Here is a 17,047-nt window from a genome sequence, read left to right on the forward strand (position 1 = left end):
CCTGCATTACAGCCACCAAACGCCTGATGAACAGCCCTAGAGAGCGAGGTAGCAATTCGCCCACAGATCAGGGACAGCTGGAGGAGTCCCAGGGCAAACGATGCCCCCGCCCGGCCCGGAACGCAGGCCCCAGCCTTGGGGAGGGACAGTTCAGGCCCTGGTGGCCCAGTCAGCCCTTGGCTGCTGCACTGACAGGCCTCTGTGCCACCAGGTCAGTCCCAGCAGCCTCAGCTGGGATTTGGAGGGGGCAGGAAGGGAGAACTGTAGGTCGGAGGCAGAGACGGGAGCCCTCCCCAGACTGGACCAGTCCCCAGGATCCCCCAGGTGCTCACCCCTGGCGGATGATCTTGGGGTAGGTTTTCACCAGGTAATCGGAGATGTTCCTGCCTGTGAGGTTCTGGAGGATGTCGCCGGTGCCCCTTTGCACCTGGCGGGAGGACAGACGGCGACAGACAGACAGGAGACGGGACTGGTATCGTCATCGTCCCAGGCTGGGCTTAGTAGGGCCCCCAGGGCCACGCTGTGCCAAGGTCTAGTACCAACCCCGACGGAGTCCACTAGGAGCCACCCCCCTCCACCCACCCAGCCTCTACCGGCCGTGACTCTGGGGGAATAGAAGTGGGTGAGACCCGGGCGATGGCAGCTGCCAGTCTCCACGCTGGGCACTCCCTGGCCCAGTCTGATGCAGCTCCTGGCCGCTCTGGGCAGGCGGTTTTCTGCCCTCTGGGCTGAACCTCCCTCGCCGCCCTCCCACCCTGACAACCCCAGGGGAGGTGGGAGTGGGCGGCTACCTGTGGAGGAGGAAGCCCCCCCGCTGCTTCGGGGCAGTCGGGCAGCATCTTCCTGGCCCCCCGGGAGCTGCACTCACAGGCCGGGGAGGGGTTGGCTGGCGTCCAGTTCGTGTTCCGGAAAACCTCAGCCAGGGACCGGGGCACTTCGGGGGTCCAGAAGCCTCGTTCGTGGGACGCCGGTGGGCAAGGCGCTCTCCTGAACACCCCGGGTGGGGAGAAGGCCGCTGGTTAGCGCCCAGCCTATTGCTCTCCACAGAGCTGAGTGGGAGCGAGCTCCGAGCCGGCCCCAGCTCCAGGCTAGAGCGGGGGGCATGGATCCCTGCAGGCGGGGGGTACAGCCCTGGGCAGGCCCAGTGTGTTCACTCCTCGGACGCCACTCTAGAACCCAGGACAAACACGGCCCAGACAGCAGCAGCTGCATAGACGAAGTGTCTGGCCCAACAGAACCAGCCAGGCTGGCGCGAGGATGCCTCCTTATGGCAAGCACAGGGAACTGCAGCCACCTTGGGCTCTGCTCTGAGGCTCTTGGCAAGGAAGCAGATGCAACCCCACAGGGTCCCTTCCCAGCGGCAGTAATTGCCTCCCAAGCCCATACATGCTGCCTGAGGGAGGGGCACAGACTGGGGGTACTCACCCCTCCAGGGCATCTCTCATGCACTTGGTACCGAAGCCCGGCTCGGCCAGCAGGGCTCCAAGGAGCTGCACAGAATCAGGGTCCCCCGGGGAGTCATCACTGAAACAGATGGAGCGGAGGGGCCACTTCCATGAGAATCCTCCCAGCCGGCGTTGCCCCGGCACAGCCCAGGCGACAGCCCCTGCCCCCCACCTCACTCCAGCTGGGATGAGACGCACCTGAAAAAGGTGAACTGCTCCCCATACATCCAGGGCTCCAGGTGCAGCGGGGGGTACTTCCCAAAGGGTGGCACGATCAGGCTGAAAAGGAGGGCGATGCACACAAAGACAGCCGGCAGGACGATCTGTGGGCAGGGGCTGGAGTCAGAGCTGGGCAGGGGGGACTGTCTGGGCTGAGCCCCTTGAGCCAGGGCATAGCCCCAGGTCAGAGCTGGGCAGGGGAAGAGGGGAATCCTGCAGCCAGGGTGCTAGGACACCCTAGGTCAAGTCAAGGATCCTACAGCCAGAGAATCCGGACTCTCCGGGGTCTGGGTCAGAGCTCCAGGATGCAGGCCTGACCCACTGGTAGGGGGAGAACATTTGCACAGGAATATTGCCCCCCACGTTCCATTCACCCACCCCCACACACACACACCCCTCCCCCGATGCTCCACTGCCCTGCACCCTGTGCTTGCAGAGGGGCTCCCCTCCCACACCCCCCATCAGAGCCCCCCCCACACACACACACTTCCCCGACCCTTTCCCGGCAGTGCCCAGGCTAAGGAGGAGAAGCCCGCAGTACTTGTGCGAAGAAGCCCCTGGTGCTGCGCCGGGCGTAGAGGAGTCTCTTGGTGAAAAGAGCCCGGAGATGCTGGCGGGTCAGGGCCCAGCCCAGAACCTGCTGGGAGCCTCTGCCATCCAGGCTATGCAGGAAATCTGTCTCCTTTGGCTCCTCAGCTGCAAGAGGGAGAGCCAGAGACCCCCCCGTCAGCCCTGCCTGCGGCTCCAATGCCCAGGGCAGCCCCCCGCCCCACCAGCGTCCTGCTCCATGGGCAGCCTGGGGCTCCAGGCCACTTTGTGTCTCCGGGGACCCGTGTCTGGGGGGGGTGGAGGGCAGCTGGGTGAATTCTGGGCAGGGCGCTAGGAGTGGGGTCATGTGCGGGGAAAGGCGGAGGGCAATGCACGGGGAAATGGGGGTGCCGGGCTCTCTACATGCATTTCCATAGGGGAACCTATCCCTCGTCTGGCTCAGAAAAGATGCCTCAGGACCCAGGGCCGAATCCTGTCCAGGCTTCCGCCCCTCCCATGGGGAGGACAGCTCTGGACCCCCTCCCTCCCGCCGCCCAGCCTCCTACCTTTCCTGGATCCTTTGACTCGATGCAAAGAAAGAGAAAGAGGACAGGTCTCACGTAGCTGTGTGGGGAGCTTCCCCGGGGCACCAGAGCCGGGGCAGGGGAACTGACTAGCGTGGCGCTGGATTCCCCATGCTGCGAACCATGGCCTGGGGGCTTGCAATGCCTGCCCAGCCACTCCCAGGCCCCCACGCCAGCCGGCTGCACCGGCTCCTGGGACGGGGCCTTTCGCTCTCGTCCGGCTAGACCCACAACAATTTCACACTCCCTCCCCCCAAAATTCCATCCGTTACCCAGAAGCCCCTGGCTCCCGTTAGCACTGCAAGGCGGGTGCTTCAGAAGCACCCAGAAGGCACCACAAGGGCAGAGAACCAGCCGTTTCCCACCATTCAGGTCCCTGCGGGGCTGTCCCGACGCAGGCGAGAGAGACACCAATGGGCAGATGGGAGGCTGGTCAGTTACGGAGCTCAGTGCTCCCCCCCCCAGCAGGAGCCGGAGCCTGGCTGTGCCCCCTTACCCGGCTCGGTATCTGCTGCCTCCACGTCCCCGTTCTCGCTCACCGTCCGCAGCGTGTAGGAGGAGGCGGGGGCTGCCGTTCTCACCCGCTGGGGGGCTCCCCCAGAGCCTGCCAGACACAGGGCCAGAGCATCACACCATGGGCGGGCCAGAAAAAGTATGTGGAACCCAGGGCCGCGCAGAGGTTTTGTGTGTGTGTGCGGGGGGGGGGGGGGGCGCCCTGGGGCAAAATCTGAAACTGAGCTCCTCGCCCCCATCCTTCCAAAAACTTACCACTGAGGGAAGTCCCGGGGGTGGGGGGTTGGAGAGTGAGCCCCCCCACTCACCCCATAGCCATGGCTCCCGTCCCATGGGGCAGGGTCCAGCTCCCCACTCCGGGTGTTCCCACCTGGCATGCAGGCTGGCAGCACCAGTCAGGTTTGCCCTACAGCCTGCCTGTCGTAGGGAGTTGGCCAGGGGACAAATTTCAGGTTTGGGGGCCCTCACAAATGGGGGGCCCGGGTCAAACTGCTCCTTTTGTTCCCCCTTCCGGGCAGCCCTGGTGACACCTCGTTACAGCCACCCAGAGGAGCAGCCTGCAGGGACTACAGGATCCGCCATGCAATGCAGCCTGGCCCCTCGGCCGTGTTGGGATTTATAGTCCCTGCAAGCCAGGCCGGAGCAGCCTGGAGTCCCAGGAGGCCTGTTTCGTATGGCCCTGCCAAGCACCCTGAGGCTGTGCTGTGCCAGCTGCCCGACTGAGTGCACAGTGACCCTGCAACTTCCTGGGCTACCCAGCTGCACCCCGTGCCTTCCCTGAGCACCCCAGGGAGAGATGGGGTGAGAACAGTTTGGGGAAAATAACTGGGTCCATCTCCCAAGGCTGAGCCCCACTGCAGTTTGAATGAAGATCCTTCTCCCAGGAGCCACGGGCTGCAGAGAACAGAGCTGAGTTTTCAGTACAGGAGCTTCGTCTAGAACTCTCATCCTTCAGCCCTAAAAATGGCATGATTCTACCTCCTGAGCTAAAGGAAAACTCCCTTAGCTAGCAGCAGTAGCAGGTCTCTTATCCCCTCTGCAGTCCAGGCACTAGAAAAACGATCATTCCTTCCACTCGCACGGCCGTTAACTTGGGCCCCCAGGTGCTCAAAGCTTTTCCAAGAGGCTGCCAATGTCTTTACCTGTGGTGTCAACGTCCACTCCTGTGTCCTCAGCCACCTTCAGAAAGATCTACAGAGGGTAAACAGGAACGGAAAGGTGTTTTACCGGGAGAAAAAAGGACAGTGGGCCCTCAGCAAACCAACTCCACAGGGCAGGGAGCGTCCCAGAGCCCACTGACGGTCCCACAGTCTCTGCTGCCAGCAACGAGGCCACGGCAGCATTCCCCCCCCCACCATGTCCTCGCTGGAAAAATCCATCCAGATCCAACTGATTTCCTAGCTGGTTTTTCCTGCAGCCCTCTGACACATTTCGCTCCATATTTTTTATGAAAATATGGACACGATACGACTATGACATAACTGAGATGTACTTTATGCAAGACGGGTCTTGTAAGATATCATTGGAAAGGTTACAGTTTACTGAATGTGATCATCCAATCTGTATGGCTGTATCGTTTCTGTTCCTGAAGTTGCCGTCACTGCTAACACTTCTGGTACAACAACGGAAAAGCCGGACAGGGCTGACGACCCATCAGCGAGGACAATGGACTGTGAAAAGTCTTGGCCTTCCTGCAGAACATACTGACGCATGACTCGTGGACACTGGGACTCTACAGAGACAGGTGGTCTTGTCACCCGGTACTAAACATTATCTGGGACTTCTTGTAACTTTCCACTGGAAGGGAAGGGGGGGGTCAAGTTTGGGAACAAAAGGATTCCTGCCTTAAGGAAATCCTATTTAAGGGTGGGGAGGAAGGCAAGCGGGACAACTCCTCTCCATCGCCTGTCTGCCCAAGAAGAAAGACTGCTAAAGCCACCTGAAGGGACGACAAGGGGGGAGTCCAGACTGAGATGGGGTCCAGGCTGAAAAGGAATATAACTGGAACGTTGAACCACAGAAACTTTGCAACCTGCCTAAAACATTTAGGGTGAGAATTTACGTTTTGTAACCTGTTTCTTAAGGATATTGAGCTTAGCTTGCATATTTTGCTTTATTTAGTCAGTAATCTGCTTTGTTCTGTTTGTTATCTCTTATATCCACTTAAAATTCACCTTTTGTAGTTAATAAACTTATTGCTTGTTGATAACATAACCCAGTTTATGTAATTTCTAACTGGCAGGGGGGCAAGAAGTTGTGCATATCTCCCTCCACATTGAGGGAGGGGGCGAATTTCATAAAACCTTTGGGTTTGTACCCCTTAAAGGGAGTGGGCACTGGGATGTTGGAGTGAGCCCCTAAAGTGGAATCTTTCCAGAGTGGATCTGGAGGGAGGGGAGGGAGAGCTCAGTGGTTTGAGCATTGGCCTGCTAAACCCAGGGTTATGAGTTCAATCCCTGAGGGGGCCATTTAGGGATCTGGGGAAAAAATTGGAGATTGGTCCTGCGTTGAGCAGGGAGTTGGCCTAGATGACCTCCTGAGGTCCCTTCCAACCCTGATATTCTAGGATTCTGTCTCTCTGTGCAGCTGGGGGTGGCCCTGCCTGTATGCTTGATTGGAAAATGCTTGTGAGCCTAGCCCAGCAAGGCCAGGTAAAGGGGACCCAGGCTGGCAGAATAGGCTGACTCAGCGGCACCCCAAACCCGTCACACCCTCGCACTCTACGCCCTTGTCCACACTCTCTGCCCTCAACCAGGTGAGCTGTGGAGGGCAGATTGTCTTTCTCAGAAGCATCAGGTATAGGCCACTGCAGGAGACAAGGTGTCAGATGCGATGGACTAATGGTACAGCAGGAGGAGAGAGACTGATCTTGATGGGCCTCCTGTCTGATCTGGTGAGACGAGGGGTGGGATAACAGTCTGGATCCACGTATGGTCTGCCCCCATATGACATGGGAGTAGAATGCTGGGGTGTGGATAAGTGCACAGTTGGTGGCAGGGGATGGGATGCTGGGAGGGAGCTGAAGTACCTCTTCCAAGGTGGTGTCCGAGATCCCGTAGCTGGAGATCCCCAGCTCGCCCAGGCGCCCGTCCAGCTCCCGGAAGAGCTCCCCAAAGGCCCCATCCTTGGCGCCGCCATACGGCAAGACGTACAGCACCTCGTGGCCAATATCCTCCACCAGCCGGGAGCCAGGGACCAGCTTCTGGATCAGGGCTGACAGCTGCGGCACGTCTGCAGAAACACAAAAGGGGCAGAGATTGCTGTGGGGAGCCAAGGCCTGGAACAGGGCACAAGACCCACAGCATCTGCACTGTGACGGGGTGGCCTGTGGGACTGACCCAACATGGATACCCCAAGGGAACTGTCAGTGCTAAGCTGGCCTTGTGTCCCCGTAATATCCCAGCCCCTTTGCAAGTGCTGATCCAGCCTGGCAAGGATTAAGTGGGTTCTGCTGATGCTGTGAGGCGGGTGGCTCAGCTTCCACAGGGAGATAAGGGAAGCGGGCGGGGCTCTCTGGTGATGGAGGATCTAGGGAGCGGGCTGAGCCGGGCAGATGGAGGATCCCAGCCTAGGGAGAAGGCTTGAGCTGCACTTTATCTTATTGTTCACAAAGCCCAGCCCGTAGAAGCTTGGACTCCCCCTGCCCTGTGCACGATTAGGCCCAGGAACAGGGTGGGGAAGTCAAGGATTGAAGGATGCAGGAGAGATGTAGTGTGAGGTGACCTTCAAAAGCTGGCCCTTGGGTTGTTGTGGGGAGGGCCGGCCCTGGAAGGACAGGTCACTGGAGAAGGATTTCCCAGGAAGAGGAAATGTCTCCTTGGAGGCTGGAGGAGGAGCCGGGGAGGCACCGAGGCCTTGAACACGCCCCAAGTGCAGGCAGAGACCCTGCCCAGGGAACTCAGCCACTATGGGGTCAGCCCCAGGCTGGGAACCAGGGAGAAGCTGAGACTCGCCGTGTCCCAGTGCGTATGTGGTGGGGGGGGAGGGGGACTGAATCTTAACTCTTTCCCAACCGGCTCCCAGTGCCAGCCCCTTCCCTCCCCCCGGAGCCGCTCACCCACGGTGCTGGACTCGCTGCACTGCTCGCTGCCCAGGCCGGTGTCACAGGTGCGCTCTGAACTGCTGTCATCCTGCGGGGAAGGGGAGGGTAAGAGACCCGGCCCTGGGCTGGCCCCAACTCTGAGGCTTGGGCCCCCCTCTAATGACCGATGCCACGTCAGGAGATCAGGGTGTGCCCATCCCCCTACCTCCAAACTTCAGGGAACCCTGGAGCTGGATCGCCTAGGACGCCAGTGACCCCCCAACCACCACCACTCTGCACTCATGCCCCCACCCACCGAGCTTCAGGGGCTCCCCCTGCCTTTCACCCCATGGGGTGCTCTACGGCTGTGCCCACCCACCCATTCGGGCAGGAGCCTGGCGGCACCAGGCAGGGGAGCCCACTCCCCCGGCATTACCTTTCTGCTGGCGATGGTGATGCTGCTGAAACTGCCCCCCAGGGCCGCCCGCTCCCGGGCGCCAGCCTCCCGCTTCACCAGGGTCAGGTAATAGCCGGTGCCCAGCTTGGCCTTGAGGAAGAGTGGGGAGCCGCAGCAGCAAAGCCGGCCCTGGGAGATGATGGCCACCCGGTCGCCCAGCAGGTCCGCCTCGTCCATGTAGTGGGTGGAGAGGATGACCGTGCGGCCTGGGGGGGGCAGAGCAGGGAAGGGGGTGGGAGAAGCCAGGGTGCAGCAGGGCCTTGATAGCCCCTCATTCCCAAGGGCTCCTCCTGCAGGGCAGAGCTGGAACGGCACCTGGAGCAGGGCCACGGCACAGACTGGCCCCCGCTGGAGCCGCCTGTACCCCAGTATGGGGGCGGGGGGGAGGGGGGGACCAAGCTGGCACCAAGAGCAGCTCGCGGACCGTAATGGGGGGGGTGTCGTCTGAGCCAGAGACACCCCTACATGGCTGCAGGTCACCTCAGGGTGAGTGACCCCTTGGACTGCTCCATTCGCCTGCATGCACCCACCCCCTCCGGCCCCCACGGGGTAGGACCCACTGGGGCCCAGCTCTGCCAGAATTGTTGGGTCCCCCCCTCCACCACAATGCTTGACCTCTCTCACCCAGCCCCGCCCCGTCCCCCTCTGCTCCCAATAGGCATCGTGATCCACTCCCTCACTGCCATGTGGGGCCCAGATCCCTGCCTCAGTTCACCGGAAACCCCAGTAAGGAGCCCAGTGCAGAGGGCTCATCCCCACATGGCCTACTGGGGCTTGGCTGGGCCCATCAGACAGAGGCTCTGGCCCTTTCTGAGACCCCCCCCCTTCCAGCGCCTGCTGTTCCCACCCCCCCACCCCGCTCAGACCTTTGCGATACTTCAGCAGCAGCTCCCAGATGCCCCGCCGGGAGTAGGGGTCGACCCCAGCGGTGGGCTCGTCCAGAATGACCACCTGGGAGCCGCCCACGAAAGCGATGGCCACGGAGAGCTTCCGCTGCATCCCACCTGCCCCGGGGGAAGAACGGGGTGAGCGTCATGGGACATCAGGGCGGGGGGGGGGGAAGAAGGAAGGGGGTGTTGCTCCAGAGAGCGAGTCATCCCGGGTCACCAGGGCTGCGGTTCTGGCAGCATCCCTGGGAAGTTCCTCCATGCCACACCCCCCCGGCACCTCCCCTGGCCCACGGCTCACCCCACCCCCCTCCACGCCCCACGCACACTGGACCAGTTTACCGAAGGTCGTGGTGGATTCTCCATCATGGGCACTTTTAAAATCAGGGCAGGATGTTTTTCTGAAAGACCTGGTCGAGGGCTTATTTGGGGGACGCTGTCCAGCCCGTGTTACGCAGTAGGGAACACAAGGGGCCATTCGGGGCTGGGGAGTCCATGACCGCCACTCCCGCCCCCTGGTGACAGCACCACTATAAACACACCCGCCCCATGGGGTTAATCAAGCGAGGCCTGAGGCCGAGACCGCGTCTGTTCTGTGTCTGTACAGCGCCTAGCACAATGGGCCACGACTGGGACGCCGAGGAACTACCGCGAAATAAGCAATAAAGAATCATGGGAGAGAGAAGGGGGCCGTGTTGGGAGCCCACAGACCCATCCTTTTGGGCCCTGAAGCCTGCAGATTGGGAGCGGGCCCCTTATGTTACCCACTTGTAACCCAGCGGGGGCTTCCTTTTCCCTTTAAAAGGTGGCTCTCCCTGCGACATGCCAGGATCAGCTCCCAACCTCCCCACCTGAGCCCAGCCTGCCCCCTGTATCCCCATCCCGCCTGCTTGCTGGGCCCAGGGCACTCACCCGACAGGTTCTTGGTCTGCTCCCGGCGCTTGTGGGGCAGCCCCACATCCTGGATGATCTGCTTCAACTCCTCCTTCACCTGCTCCCCTGATAGCCCCTTCAGGCGCCCATAAAACCAGATGTGCTCCTCCACCGTCAGGCTGGGGGTGGGGGAGGCGCAGAGAGAGGGTGACTCCCAGCAGGGCAAGGAGAAATATCCCACCGCTACCCCTGAAGACGCCCAGCCCCCTGATCTAACTGCTAGAGAACGCTCCTCTCAGAGCTGGGAACAGAACCCAGGAGTCCCGACTTGCAGCCCCCCTCCCCGTGGACTCTAACCACTAGGCCCCTCTCCCCGCCCAGAACTGGGAACAGGACCCAATGGGCAAGTGCCCCAGCAGTTGATTCTCACACTGAGGTCGCTGCAGTGGGGCTGGTGACTTCTCCAGCGCCACTGGGTCCAATTGCGCTGTGCTCTGGAGGGGAGCAGAGTCCGGCCACAGGCCCTCCAGGCTGGAAGCAGCAGGGAGGCTGGGTGCTCCAACCATCAGGGAGCAAGGGAATTCTCCCCCAGCTCCATCTGCCTTGGATGACCACCCCCCACACACATGCTTGGTTCTCCCCACCCCCCCACCTACATGTCAAAGAGGACGTTGTGCTGGGGACACATCCCCATGGTTTTCCGGATGCTGTCCATCTCGGAGCGGATGTCCCGGCCGAGGATGTAGGCCGTCCCGGAGCTGGGGGGCAGCAGACCGCTCAGGATGGACCTGGGAGTGGGGGAGCAGGACACAGGGGATTAAAACCCAAGCAAGTAGATTCAGAGGAATGTTTCCAGCGGCCACCTTCAATGCCTAAGGGAGCTCAGGGCGTTGCAGGGGCCGGCAGGGGCATTCAGACCACATGGCCCCAGCTCCCAACACCATGCGGTCACCGGCTCATCCAGCAGCTGTGCATCCCCCACCCAGCGAGGAGAGCCAGTGACCCCACCCAGGGGGAGGGAGGCTATTTCTTTGCTCTGCTAGCCATGGCTGAAATTCACTAGCCACCCAGCATACCCTGGGCCAGGTCCTCAGCTCACAGATCCAGCGGAACTGTCTGCCAAGGCCCTGGCCCAGAATCTCCTCTCCTGGCAGGTGTCAGGACAGTGACTGCAGTGGGGTTACTCTCACCAGTGCTGGAGACGAACTGGGCTCTGGCGTGGGCATACAGGCCACCCCGACCATCTGAGATGTGCTCCCGGCTCCCCCCTTTGATTCAAGGATTAACGTTATTCATTAATAAACCAGGAACCCTGAGAGACTCCGGGAGCAGAGCAAACAGTTCCGGAGGGACGTCTGCTCCAACTGGTCTGACTCTGGATCTCTCCTGCCACAGCAGCTCAGTGTCTGGCCCACCCAAGTCTAACCGGGCCCAATCCCCTCTATCGTGACCTTCCGTCACCCTGCAGGACCCGGGGGCGCTCCCCACAACTCGATCTGGGCTGCACGGACCCCAGCACTTCATATAAGTGAGAACATCCAGCCCTCTCCCGCCACAGTGGTCACAGCACTTTACGAAGCCAGCTCAAAATCATTCTCTCCATTGGACCGGTGGAGGGAAACTGAAGTATGCCGAGCCGCAGTCGCTTGCCCCAGGACATTCAGCATCCCCCACACCAGCACCGCAGCTGCCGAGCTGCGCTGGCTCAAACGCCACGAGGAACACGCCCACCATGCATGTGCGGTGCCCACAGAAGCCCCAGGGATTCCCCACCCCCGCCCTCCCCGCGCGCCCCGCAGTCTCACATCGTGGTGGTCTTGCCGGCCCCGTTGTGGCCCAGGAAGGAGGTGATCTGGCCCTCGTAGAAGCTGAGGCTCAGCCCATTGACGGCCACTTTGCTGCTACTGCGGTAAATCTTCACCAGGTTGCAGATGGAGACCCCCGGGCGCAGCTGCGCGGGCGGCTCCTCTGCCAGCACTGAAAACAGGAGGCAGGATCAGCAAGCGGGCACCGTGCCGGACACCTAGCAGAGGCAGCCAGAACTCGGGGAGGGGGAAGTTTGGGGTTCCAGGCTCAGGTTAGGGCTAGGACCCCCCTGAGCTGCCAGCAATCCGGCCAGCTCCCCCGCAGCCCCTTGCGTGGAGGTTACTACCCTGCGGCAATCAGCGAGCCTCAAAAGGATGGGGACCAAGACGGAGAGGTGGCAGGGATCCTGTCACTGCACAGAGTCAGAGCACCTTGGCGGACCCTGAGGCTCCTCCCCGGCCAGGGTTTGTGGCCAGTTAGCAGACTCAGCGTAGGGTTACGGATGGGGCAAGGGCAGGGACCTGGGCTGGGGACAGAGCTGGTTGGTGGCCCAGGGGTAGGGTTTGGTACCAGCCGACTCAGCCTAGGGTTAGGGATGGGGTGAATTGGCCTCACTTCTGCCGCCCTCTCCCACCCCGTCAGCTGGTGGCCCGCCCTCTGCTGGGCCTGTCCAGCACGTGGCTGGAGCCACTTCGGTAATCCAGCAGCGGAACCCAGGAGTCCTGACTCCGGCTCCCCGACTCGAACCAGCCTGCAGAACAGGGAATCGAACCTAGGAAGAGTCCTGATGTCCGGCCCACTTCTCTGACTGCTGGCCCCACTCCCTTCCCAGAGCCAGGGACAGAGCGTGGCACTCCTGACTCCAACTCTGCTGCTCCAGCCACTAGACCACACTGCCTCTGTGGCGGATAGGGGCACGGGGGAGGGGAACCCTTTACCTTCCGCAGAGCTCAAGGAGTTGGTCGGGAAGGGGTGGCAGCCTTCGGAGGATGACTCTCCAAACCAGTAGCTCTTCAGGAAGGGAAAATTCCAGGGTTTGGGAATCCCATACTGGCCTGAACGCAAATAGAGGAAACCAGTCGGAGAGCGCGGGATGGGGGCGGGGTGTGGAAAGCAACCCCACCTGATTGGGGGTGTCTGCCAGTGCAGACCAGCTGCCTTCTCCACACTGGAGCTTGCCCTGATTCCAGCCACGGGCCTAAGGCGCAATCGCCTAAGACGGGCGGCGTCAACCTCCGTACAGCAGCTGGCTTCGGCTCGGCTCGGCTCGGCTCGCCCCGGATGCCACAGCACGGGTGCAAATGGCACCTATTCACATCTGCACCAGCGGGCGCCGCCATAGTCTGGGATCCCCGGCGCAGACGGAGGCCTGAGACCCCAGTGATGGTGAAAGGAGCTGCCAGATCGTTAACGACCACTGTGGGGTTCGGATCCCCCAGGGAGATGGGCTCAGGGTGATCAATGCAAGCCGTGCTCACCCCACGTAGTGCTCTGTCCCCTATTCCCTGCCCCAGGAGCAGGGAGCTCCCATAAACCGGCTACAATCTTCGCTATGAGAACAGCTCAGGCTTTTAGATCCAGTGCGGTCCCGGTTTTAATCCCTGCTGCCAACAAACCACCCAGGCTTGGGGCAGTACAGAGGGCTTAACCCTCACCTCTTGGAGGGGGAGCCGCTCAGCTTTACTTCTACTTTGGAGGGTGGGTGGAACTGGCCTGCCTGGGGTCTAGACTTGAACTGTGCTCCAAGATCTCAGCTGTCAGTTAAGGAAAACAACCTTAGGTCTCTAGTCCTGACAAATACCAAATAACCTGGGTTCAGCTGACCCAGAGCGATCCGCCTGAGTCTGCAGACAGCAAGGAGCTCTGAAAAATACAAGCTGCTCTTATTCATTTCAACTGGAATGTTAACTCTGAAACCGACTGATGATGCATTAAGACGACCCAATTTCACTGATGATCTACCTGTGCGAGAATGGAGAAGTGTGGACTTATTATGAAGATCTGCACAATTCACTGAGAGTGGCAGCTCATAAATGGGCAGAGCTTGTGGGAGCATCACCCCAGTCCGAGTCCAGATCCATTCCCAGCCCTACCCGCTGACCTGGGAAGACAGCCTCGATGTACCACGTGGCCAGGCCGTACAGACACGCGTCCAGGAGCAGCAGCGCCATGGAGGTGGCGAAGTTGTAAGGGTCGCCCTGCATGGGGCTGGAGTTCAGGTTGTACCACTGGATCCCCACGCCCTGCTCCTCGTACAGGGAGAAGTACTCGCAGCCAAACCCAAATGCCACTGGGGACAGGAGGCTCTGGCAGGGGAGAAGCAGGTGAAGCAAGACCAGGAAACCCCCAGACCCAGCACAGCTCCCTGGGAACTAGCCCTGGACACCAGCCACCAACCTACTCATGGCCACGGGGCTGCCGATTCAGTGGCCAGCCTGTGAAATGCTAAGGGGTAGAGTTTCCGAGTCCAGCCTTCCTCCGGGGGTGGGCGGTGTAAACAGCCATGGGGATGGGTCAATTCTGAGCACGTCACTGGGACCCCCCCCCCGTACCCCCTTTGATCGGCACCCACATAGGGAGACCCCATTAGAGCCAGGCTGAAAAGGACACCCTGGAGCGGGACCGGAAAACACCCAGGGCGTGTGACCTCCAGGCAGGGCAGGGCGGGTGGCGGGGGCATCATTACCAAGCAGAGGCGCAGCGGGAAGGTGATGTGGTCGCGCCAGGCCACGCACAGCACGTAGGGCAGGTAGAAGGAGAAGTAGATGATGCCACCGCAGGCCGAGGCCAGGTTGGCGCGGGAGAAGAAGGTGCTGATGAGGAAGCACTGGGCGATGGTGGCCACAGTGAAGGCGGCCAAGAAGAGGAAGACCACGGTGGGGTCGCTGTAGGGCAGGATGTCTCCCAGCTGCGTGTGTGCGGCGGGGAGGAGAACAGGTTAGAGCTGTGGCTGGCAGAGGCACCGCGATCTCTTGTTGCCCGTCAGTCCCAGCCCTCTCTGCCCCGCTATTGCAGTGCCAGGCTCCCCCCACTACACTCCTGCTGTGGCCCGTCAATCCTAATCTACAGCCCCCTCACTGCTACCCCAGCCCTGGGCTCCCCCATGCCCAGATCAGACGATGCTCCTCAACCCCGACCTGCAGCCCCATCCTGCTACCCCAGCCCTGGGCTCACCCCTCCCCGGCCAGCGCTGCCCCCCTCCCACCGGCGCTCTGCACACATACCTTGAGGATGAGGACGAGGAAGGAGGAGCTGATGAGGAAGGGGATGAAGCTGCTGATGAACCAGCTGAGCCAGAGGATGCCCCTGCTGAGCCCCATAATCTTCATGGTCTCCTTCAGCCGGGCTTCCTTCTCGTGCACCACCCCTTTGATGATCACGGCCACCGAGTAGATCCAGGCCAGCGTCATGAAGAGTGGCAGCGAGCGATTCAAGACCCGCAGGAAACTGGGGGAGGGCATGTGGAGTGGGGAGCAGACATGTTAACCCTTGAATGCCACGCCCCACTGGCACTATGTGAAATGAGTTGGGAGGGGTCTCAGCGCAGTTCCCAGGCGCCCAGGAACATGGGAGACGATGCCCCACCACACTCCATGAGCCAGACACCACACAGGAAGCTGCTGCGTCCCGGAGAGCCATGGCAAAGGGCAGGGAAATCTCAGCAAGGGACTGCAGAGGGTGGGGAATGAAATCATCTCCCATCTTGGAAATGGAGCAGAGATCAGCCATGGCCAGCAGGGGGCGCTGCAGGGAAAGGGATGGAGGAATGTGGGGGGGAATACACAGGGATATAGACCGTTCCCAGCCCAGTCAGCAGGGGGTGCGGCAGGGAAAGGGATGGAGGAATGGGGAGGTGGGGGGAATACACAGGGATATAGACCGTTCCCAGCCCAGTCAGCAGGGGGTGCGGCAGGGAAAGGGATGGAGGAATGGGGAGGTGGGGGGAATACACAGGGATATAGACCGTTCCCAGCCCAGTCAGCACGGGGTGCGGCAGGGAAAGGGATGGAGGAATGGGGAGGTGGGGGGAAATATACAGGGATATAGACCGTTCCCAGCCCAGTCAGCAGGGGGTGCAGCAGGGAAAGGGATGGAGGAATGGGGAGGTGGGGGGAATACACAGGGATATAGACCGTTCCCAGCCCAGTCAGCAGGGGGTGCGGCAGGGAAAGGGATGGAGGAATGGGGAGGTGGGGGGAAATATACAGGGATATAGACCGTTCCCAGCCCAGTCAGCAGGGGGTGCGGCAGGGAAAGGGATGGAGGAATGGGGAGGTGGGGGGAAATATACAGGGATATAGACCGTTCCCAGCCCAGTCAGCAGGGGGTGCGGCAGGGAAAGGGATGGAGGAATGGGGAGGTGGGGGGAATACACAGGGATATAGACCGTTCCCAGCCCAGTCAGCAGGGGGTGCAGCAGGGAAAGGGATGGAGGAATGGGGAGGTGGGGGGAATACACAGGGATATAGACCGTTCCCAGCCCAGTCAGCAGGGGGTGCGGCAGGGAAAGGGATGGAGGAATGGGGAGGTGGGGGGAAATATACAGGGATATAGACCGTTCCCAGCCCAGTCAGCAGGGGGTGCGGCAGGGAAAGGGATGGAGGAATGGGGAGGTGGGGGGAAATATACAGGGATATAGACCGTTCCCAGCCCAGTCAGCACGGGGTGCGGCAGGGAAAGGGATGGAGGAATGGGGAGGTGGGGGGAATACACAGGGATATAGACCGTTCCCAGCCCAGTCAGCAGGGGGTGCGGCAGGGAAAGGGATGGAGGAATGGGGAGGTGGGGGAAATATACAGGGATATAGACCGTTCCCAGCCCAGTCAGCAGGGGGTGCGGCAGGGAAAGGGATGGAGGAATGGGGAGGTGGGGGGAATACACAGGGATATAGACCGTTCCCAGCCCAGTCAGCAGGGGGTGCAGCAGGGAAAGGGATGGAGGAATGGGGAGGTGGGGGGAATACACAGGGATATAGACCGTTCCCAGCCCAGTCAGCAGGGGGTGCGGCAGGGAAAGGGATGGAGGAATGGGGAGGTGGGGGGAAATATACAGGGATATAGACCGTTCCCAGCCCAGTCAGCAGGGGGTGCGGCAGGGAAAGGGATGGAGGAATGGGGAGGTGGGGGGAAATATACAGGGATATAGACCGTTCCCAGCCCAGTCAGCAGGGGGTGCTGCCGGAAAAAGGCTGGAGGAGCGTAGGGGAATACACAGGGATACAGACTAATTCCTACCCCAGTCACTAGGGGCACTGCATGATATAGGGGCAGGGCATGGGGGGTAGATACACAGGAAAACAGACCCAGTCCTGCCCCACCCAGCAGGGGCCCTGCAGAGTTCGTGAGCAGAAGGGAGGCCTGACTTTATCTTGCTCCTGCTCTAGCCTGCAGGGGGGACAGTCTGGATCCCGTGGCCACTCACACGTCATCCACGTAGCAGGGGTAGGGCATCTGCTGCAGGTAGATGCCGGTGCGGCTGGCAGCGCCGCTCAGGACCCGCGTGATAGCCCGTTCCACCAGGTCCTGCACGTAGACGAAGCCCCCCCAGACGTAGCGCAGGTCGCTGAAGGGGTCGGCGGCTGGGCCCGGGTCCCAGAACCTGAGCGAGGGGAGAAAGCGTGAGCAGGGCAAAGCCCCAGACAGGGATCCTGCAGAAAGGGGATTTTGGGGGGCGGGGGGGCAGCATTTCGAGAAGCCCCTCCCCCAGGTGCCCGC

General features: G+C 61.1%; 1 protein-coding gene across 9 annotated transcripts in view; it reads right to left on the bottom strand.

Annotated features, from left to right (window-relative positions):
• ABCA7 (ATP binding cassette subfamily A member 7) overlaps positions 1-17,047 on the bottom strand; it is a 54,943-nt gene that overhangs the window by 12,748 nt on the left and 25,148 nt on the right. For 8 of the 9 annotated variants that reach the window (XR_012156153.1, XM_073323777.1, XM_073323772.1 and 5 more), the window contains exons 14-33: positions 16,755-16,931; positions 14,558-14,780; positions 14,020-14,241; positions 13,435-13,639; positions 12,272-12,388; positions 11,333-11,504; positions 10,184-10,315; positions 9,567-9,706; positions 8,634-8,771; positions 7,747-7,973; positions 7,347-7,419; positions 6,318-6,520; positions 4,432-4,480; positions 3,273-3,380; positions 2,759-2,776; positions 2,206-2,360; positions 1,644-1,768; positions 1,426-1,524; positions 792-987; positions 333-427 (exon numbers count right to left, since the gene is read on the bottom strand). Coding sequence is in view for 8 of the 9 variants with exons in the window: in XM_073323777.1 (XP_073179878.1) it covers positions 333-427; positions 792-987; positions 1,426-1,524; positions 1,644-1,768; positions 2,206-2,360; positions 2,759-2,776; positions 3,273-3,380; positions 4,432-4,480; positions 6,318-6,520; positions 7,347-7,419; positions 7,747-7,973; positions 8,634-8,771; positions 9,567-9,706; positions 10,184-10,315; positions 11,333-11,504; positions 12,272-12,388; positions 13,435-13,639; positions 14,020-14,241; positions 14,558-14,780; positions 16,755-16,931 (2,874 nt within the window). In the remaining variant the exon portion in view is untranslated. The remainder of the gene's footprint in view (positions 1-332; positions 428-791; positions 988-1,425; positions 1,525-1,643; positions 1,769-2,205; positions 2,361-2,758; positions 2,777-3,272; positions 3,381-4,431; positions 4,481-6,317; positions 6,521-7,346; positions 7,420-7,746; positions 7,974-8,633; positions 8,772-9,566; positions 9,707-10,183; positions 10,316-11,332; positions 11,505-12,271; positions 12,389-13,434; positions 13,640-14,019; positions 14,242-14,557; positions 14,781-16,754; positions 16,932-17,047) is intronic. The other variant, XM_073323771.1, reaches the window with a different exon arrangement.

The sequence above is a fragment of the Lepidochelys kempii genome, chromosome 25 (assembly GCF_965140265.1).
Source record: "Lepidochelys kempii isolate rLepKem1 chromosome 25, rLepKem1.hap2, whole genome shotgun sequence".
Lineage (NCBI taxonomy): Eukaryota > Metazoa > Chordata > Testudines > Cheloniidae > Lepidochelys > Lepidochelys kempii.